Raw genomic sequence first — 7189 nt, 5'->3', positions numbered from 1 at the left:
TAGTATCATTAAAATTTACTTGTAAACAAAAACTTTAATACCCATAATATTCATTATATTGACTATAGTATTGAAATTAAAAAATAAAATACTACTTCTTAATATATGTTGGCTAATTAAAAAGCAAAATATTTTTTATTTCAACCTAATTATTGGAAGAATTTATATTACATGTAAATATAACTATAATCACCAAATAAATAAATCGAATAATATATAATATAATAGATTAAAAACGGTCTAGTGCTCAACTATTTTGGTAATATTTGAAGTATCAAGTTCAAATCTTTCTCAAAGTAAAGTTTGTATTTTTATCAAGTTTATTTGAATTGTAAAATCCACTAATCCAACCTGAAAAAAGGTTGTATTTTTTATCACGTTTATTTAAAAAAAATATATAGATAGAGAATGAAAATATTAAACAATGTGGATAATAAATATATCGGATGTTCATTTTACTAGGTGTACAGATGATTATTCTAATATGAAGATTTAGATAAATAATTTAAAAATATAATATATTTTTATTTAATTGGTGATTATTTATATTATTCAAAAAGTCATTGTTATCTAAGGTAATCTTTATTTAAATTGTGGTGAAATCCAATGACCTAGCGTGGAAAAAAAATTACAATTGCGCTGGTATAAATCAAGGTTGCGAGAATCGGATCGGTCAATAAACCGGTGAGGTTACTGGTTAAATGGTTTACTGGTTTGACCGGGGTTCAATCGGTTTAATTAAATATTAAATAAAATTATTAAAAAACTTAAAATAATTTTAAGTATATAAATTCAATAATTTCTAACTTAATAAAATTTAATGTTTCACATAATAAATTATCCATTACTTAATATTAGAGGTTCACAAACAACTTCAAACATCAAAGTTTATAACTAAACAAAAAAAATGTACATAATGACAAACCGATAATGTTCTACATTCAAAAGAAACAATTACTAGCAAGTTTTCAACTAATCAAAGGTGCAACTCATCAAAAATCATAATTATCATTAAGTGTTTCATTGATAATCTTGAACAGCATTATCTTGTGGCTGTGGGTTACTTTGTGATTGTTCCATCTATAACAACAATCAGAAAATCAAAGACCAGAAAACAACTTCAGAAAACCATGAAAATAATGAAACAGCAAGCATATTCAAAAGCAGCAAGAAATATTCATCATGAAGTAGCAAACAGAAGCAGCAAAACATATTCAAAATAAAAAACAGCAATTATGAAAATAATAAAACAGCAAACATATTCAAAAGCAGCAAAAAATATTCATCATGATTCATGAAGCAGCAAACAGAAGCAGCAAAACATATTCAAAATAAAAAACAGCAATCATGAAAATAATGAAACAGCAAACATATTCAGAAGCAGCAAAAAATATTCATCATGATTCATGAAGCAGCAAACAAAAGCAGCAAAACATATTCAAAATAAAAAACAGCAATCATGAAAATAATGAAACAGCATACATATTTAGAAGCAGCAAAAAATATTCATCATGATTCATGAAGCAGCAAACAGAAGCAGCAAAACATATTCAAAATAAAAAACAGCAATCATGAAAATAATGAAACAGCAATCAAAATAACCTCAAAACGAAGGCAGCATAGAACAGAACCTCAGAAAATCAAGATCAGGCGAGCTCATAAAGAAGGCAGCATAGAATAGGCGAGCTCATAAATCAAGATCAGAACCTCAGAAAATCAAAAACAAAAATCAAGAAGGCAGCATAGAACAGGCAAGCTCAGAAATCAAGATCAGAACCTCAGAAAATCAAAATCAAGAAACATAGAACTCATAAATCATAATCAGAATTAAGAAGGAAGCAAGTTCAAATTCAAGAAGACAAGAACAGAGTCTTACCGGCGAATGAGGAGGCGGGCTCGGCGACGATCGGCGACGAGGAGGCAGGCTCAGTGAGAAGCAGAACGCGGTGGTGGTCGCGGCTGCTGTGGATGGCTGTGGGTGGCGAATGAGGAGGCGGGCTCGGCGACGTTCGGCGACGAGGAGGCGGGTTCAGCGAGAAGCAGAACGCAGTGGTGGTCACGGCTGCTGTGGGTGGCTGTGGGTGAATGGAGCTTGGTGGCAATGGTGGCCTTGGTGGGTGAATGGCCGCTGGCGCTGAAGGCACTTCGAAAGGGGAAGAAACGGGAGATTACTCAAATTAGGGTTAGTGGCATAGTGGGTTAGGTTACCATAGAACGCGTACGCCTTTCTTTTTTTTTTAAAAAAAAGGCCAAAACGACGTCGTTTGGCATCTGAAGTTGCAAACTACTAAACCGCAAAAAAACCGGACGATTCTTCCAGTTCGTCAATTAACTCCGGTTCGACCGATTTTTTCACCGATTCTTTGCCAGGCGATTTTTGCCATTACCCGGACTGATTAAGTAACCGGTTCCCAATTATTTCGATTGAACCGGTCGGTCCAGTCCGATTTTCAAAACCATGGTATATATCATGCGGTCGTTTCATCGTTTTCTTCCATACCGTCTTTTCTTTCCTTTTTTTATTTCAAAAAATAAAAATTTATAAAAATTATGAAAAATTATGCCAATATGAAAAATAACTACTACATAATTTGAGGAGATTCTTTCGGAGAATATTATTTATTATTTTTTCTTTTCTTGGAGTGTTAATTTTAATTTCAATAGTTTTGTTTCTTATTCCAAAATTTATATTATACATTTGTTTTTTGAAAACAATTGATCAAATAACTGCAGAGTCATTAATTTTTGAAATGACAAGACAAGAACAATTTTTTTTTATTTTAATACCACATATTAGTTATTTCATTAAATTAATAATTTACTACCTCCAGCTATTGACAATAATTTTTAATTTAAATTTAAAATTTTTAATTCTTAAACTACTAAATTTGAATGAAACCAAAATGTCTGTTATAATGATTAGAATTAGAGATCTAGAATATATCTTTTATGAACAATTCTCTCTATCATAAAACTAACAAAACTGCCAATATAATTAACTAATTCAATTCTTTAATAATTATAATATTACCCAAACTAATTTTTATATTAATAACAAATATAATAAAATTCTATCGGAACTTCACTGCTTGATGGTTTAATATGCGGTTGCTTAAGTGATTTGGGAATGGGTAAATAAATTTTCATCTGGTAGTTGTCCTCAACGAGGAAGGTCTCATGAAATTCTATTGTTGTTTGCACACTTAGGACTTGTGTCTCCCTTTCGTTGTTTATTTATTTATAATTCGTCTAATAATAATAATAATAATAATGTGTCCTAACTCCTAACTAGGAAGCAAGTAATCTACGCTTTGATTAGCCACTATATATCAAGTTACAAAAAACAAACATAGTTGTAGTAACTATGGTCCTCAATAAGCATGAGAGTAACCAACATAATTCAACCTGGGACGAATACTATGGTGACTGTACTTGGGATCCCCATAATCTACAGCTTTTATAACCATAGCTTCACGCCTCCCATCGTGTTCTTGAACTGCGCCAAACACGATCTCATTCGGCTCGCAGCTCGGCTCGTAGTAGCCTTGTGGGGTGTTGGCTGTTGTTGTTGATGAAGAGTAGCGTGTTTGAATTTGATGATGCTGCTGGTGTTGTTGAATCTGATGGTGCTGAAGCTTAGGATGCTTATATTGATGATGTGGCGGTTGTTGTTGTTGATGTTGATGATCACCATCATCATAGTCACCTCCATTATTATCATCATCCCATTTGTCCAAATAATTATTATTAGGCCTAATTGGTTTCGAGTTCTGTGGCTTCTCAATCTCATTGTTATTGTTGGTAACAAAAGGGTATGTTGTTGTTTTTCTATTATGTGTTGGTGTTCTTGTTTCTAATGGTGGAGGAGGTTCATCTTCATTTGGAATCACATAACTCTCTTGCACTGGCCATGATTGATGATGGGTCCTGTTTGATGGTGGATAATGGTGGTATTGTTGTTGGTATTGAGGATGATGATGATATTGATGAAGTTGTGAAGATTTGTTCCTTTTGGATGATGATGATGAGAATAAGCCACCTAAGATTTCAGCCATGGATGTGCCTGAGTTGAGGAAGAGTCTTCCAATGGAGACAAAGAAGCCTTCTTGTTTCTCGAATTCGTCCTCGTCTTCACTTGGGATCAATGGAGGCCTGACTGAGTTTGGAGGAAGCCTTTGATGTGGTGGAGGTGCTGTGCCTTTCCTTAATGGAGGTCTTGGATCCTGAAAATGAAACAATAATATTATGCTGATTATTACATGTTTAATAGGGTCAGTACTAAGCGGATGGGTGAGCTAACTACTCAGATCAGTTTTGGCCGCTATTTATTATAATGCAATATATTTGGGACAAAACTATAATTTAAACATTGCATATCTCCATAATTTTTGGGAGAAAATTTTGTAATATGGACCTTGTAAACATTCTACTTACGAAAAAAAATGTAAAAAGAATCATAACAAACAGGAAGAATTTGCATAGTAAGGATGAGTGCAGCAGGTCAACGAAAAAATGAATAAACTTTCTAACCATGAAGAGAAAAGATAACTGAAATTTATAAATATTCTAAATTGTCACAATGGTAAATGTGAAAGCAGAGCATAATGTAATAGAAGAAAAATCATTAGCACATGTATGTGTTTTACTTACATCATGAGAAGAAAACATTGCTCTCACTCTCCACTGCAGTAATGCTAGCATATAGCCAAAGAATCCAGCAGCAAGAAGCACCACTATTCCTACAATTTTTATATCAAAATATTAAAAACATATATATAAAATTCCCAATCTCACTCCCCACCCGAAAAATACCAAAAATAAGGTTTGTTTAGTGATACCTAAGTGGAAACTAGCATCATAGTCATCGGAAGAAGAAGAATCAGTATTACAGTCATCATGGTGGAGTTGAATTTCTCTAATTGCTTGGTTTCCACGATCCACCACCAAAAGGGAGCAGCTGCTACCAACATACTTTACATCAAAATCATTTGAAAATTTTGCATCTTCACTTGCACCATCAACATGCCCTCTTGATTGCCCCCATTTTCCACCACCCGCAATGGTTGTAACCCCTTCATGCATATTATAAAATCACTGTAAATACAGAGGCTAGTAACCAAATTTTTGGTGCACCTAAGAGAGAAAAACATGAACACCAATCTCTTGTGGTACACATGTCTTATCTTAAACTCACCAATCAATTACTCAAACCAACTCAAAAAGTAATAAATTAATGCGTCTCTCATCTTATAAACTCTTCATTCTTCTTTACTTTTTTCAATGTGTAACTAATTTCATACACTATTTCTCACACTTGCAACATTAACACATATAAGTCAATTTATGTTTGTGCTTATATTAAGGTAGTTAAAACTCTTATTAACTCAAAATCTTTTGATATTATAATTTTGAATAAGTCAATTTACTGTGATAATTTATTAGATCATACGATTTTAGATTCAAGTCGGTTACCATTTATGTTTAACATTTAATGGTATGTCGTTGACCAATAAATTGTTATATGCACAAGATAGGATTCAAATTCCCTACAGTTGCTTAATTAAATGAGTGAACAAACTAACTTATTTTAACTACTTTGATGCGTATGTAAAATTTAGAACGTAAATCCTTAGTTTATACCTTGATCAGTGATTTTTCTGATGGCCATATTCATAGTGTCAGCAACGTAAATATTTCCACTGTCATCCACTGTAAGCCCTTTAGGGTGATTCATTCTGGCGTCTCTAAGTCTCCCATCTATGTGTCCAATATACCCTTCACTTGATCCAGCAAGAACTTTGGGCCTGCCATCTGCATATACTTTTTCCATTAATCAACCATAAAAAAAAAAATACTATCTTTAAGAACCTCAAAATTACAAATCAAATTTGTAGGGACCAGGAAAAATTTAAAAAAAAAAGGTAAAGAAGGACTACAGTTGTAAATTCTGTATCTTTTTTATTTTCTAGTACCTTCCCTCCCTATTTTTATTGTAATGCATGATTTAGTTTTATTCTTCTGTACGGGTAGTACAGCTAAAAGATATGTTATACTCTTTATTTGTACTACTTTAATATATTTTATTTTATTTTATATTTGTGAATAAGGTATATTATTGTACTTTAAAAAGTGGAGTCTTGCACTTAACAAAAGCTCACCAAGCGTCTTTGCTTTTCTCAGCTGAATCAAAAGGTTTCCCATGCAACAAGTTAAGTCCTCGTACAAACTAAGGAAAAAAATTTAACCAGCAGAAAATCTTAAAGGATACACTTGTCTTGAATGTTGAATGAATCTGTATTTTGGGACCATGAAGCAGAGAAAAAAAAAAGACACAAGAATGATTAAACACTATAGCTGTTTAATTCTGTCATTGTCTTGAAACTAAAAATGAATATGGCAGACCAAGAATAACCAAATTGAATGACAATTTGAATAAAGCTATGAAGGTATACAAAATCTTCAAACTTAGATAAATTTCAAAATTTAACATGAAAAAGAAGTTTGTGAGACCCATTTTGTCATAATGTTCACATTGATTATTGCTTGAATGACAAGTCATTAATGAAAATTTATAACCATGTCACTTTAACGTATCTGGTATAAATTGATTAACAACGACTCATTTAGAATAAAGAAGCTTACATCGAGATATTGGGACAGGAATCTTGTAGAGATTACTGTTCTCTGAATCCAGAACTAGGAATTCACCATTTGGAGATACTTCAACTGAGTAAGGCTCAACTCCAAGCTTAGTTCCATCAAATATAGTCTCCACAGTGTAGCCACCTTCGAATTTCACCATGGACCTTCCATGTTGTTGCACTATGAAGATCAGAAATTAAACCATTGAAAATATCAATCTTAAAATAAAAAGAAAAAGAACTCATCCAAGAAATGAAATTGAAGACCACTCTGTATATATACCTGGTTTATTAGAAGATGTGGATTTTAGTGACCATAGCCATTTAACTAGCGCCGAAACCGCATTGGACACAAAGCCAGTAACAATCTCTGCATGATGTTGTCACATGAATTCCCATAGAACAAAACAACAAAACAAGAATTTTTCAAAAGAAATTAAGAATTGTTGCACTTACTAGCAGGTGGTAGTGGTGCTGCTGAAGCTGAAGAGAAGAGGGTAGCAGGTAAAATCACCAAAGAAAAAATCAGAAAAAGCCAACTCCTCCTA

The 7189-nt window shown here is 32.8% G+C and overlaps 1 protein-coding gene across 3 annotated transcripts; it reads right to left on the bottom strand.

The window, feature by feature from the left end:
• Nucleotides 1-3185: 3185 nt before the first annotated feature.
• LOC107490804 (uncharacterized) lies at nt 3186-7189 on the bottom strand. 3 transcript variants are annotated; one of them, XM_052262345.1, is made up of 7 exons: nt 7098-7189; nt 6925-7011; nt 6643-6822; nt 5641-5820; nt 4839-5072; nt 4651-4739; nt 3186-4223 (listed from the first exon to the last, which is right to left on the bottom strand). In XM_052262345.1, the coding sequence occupies exons 3-7, from the start codon at nt 6800-6802 to the stop codon at nt 3372-3374; spliced, it is 1515 nt and encodes a 504-aa protein (XP_052118305.1). In that variant the 5' UTR covers nt 6803-6822; nt 6925-7011; nt 7098-7189; the 3' UTR covers nt 3186-3371. The 3 variants fall into 3 exon arrangements, with proteins under 3 accessions (XP_052118305.1, XP_015967101.2, XP_020998986.1); XM_016111615.3 differs by having other exon boundaries at nt 5641-5811; XM_021143327.2 differs by lacking the exons at nt 6643-6822; nt 6925-7011; nt 7098-7189 and adding an exon at nt 6159-6249 and having other exon boundaries at nt 5641-5811.

The sequence above is a fragment of the Arachis duranensis genome, chromosome 5 (genome assembly GCF_000817695.3).
Source record: "Arachis duranensis cultivar V14167 chromosome 5, aradu.V14167.gnm2.J7QH, whole genome shotgun sequence".
In the NCBI taxonomy this organism is placed as follows: domain Eukaryota; kingdom Viridiplantae; phylum Streptophyta; class Magnoliopsida; order Fabales; family Fabaceae; genus Arachis; species Arachis duranensis.
The sequence above is the reverse complement of the archived record's forward strand: the minus strand, read 5'-3'. Positions and strand labels throughout refer to the sequence as shown.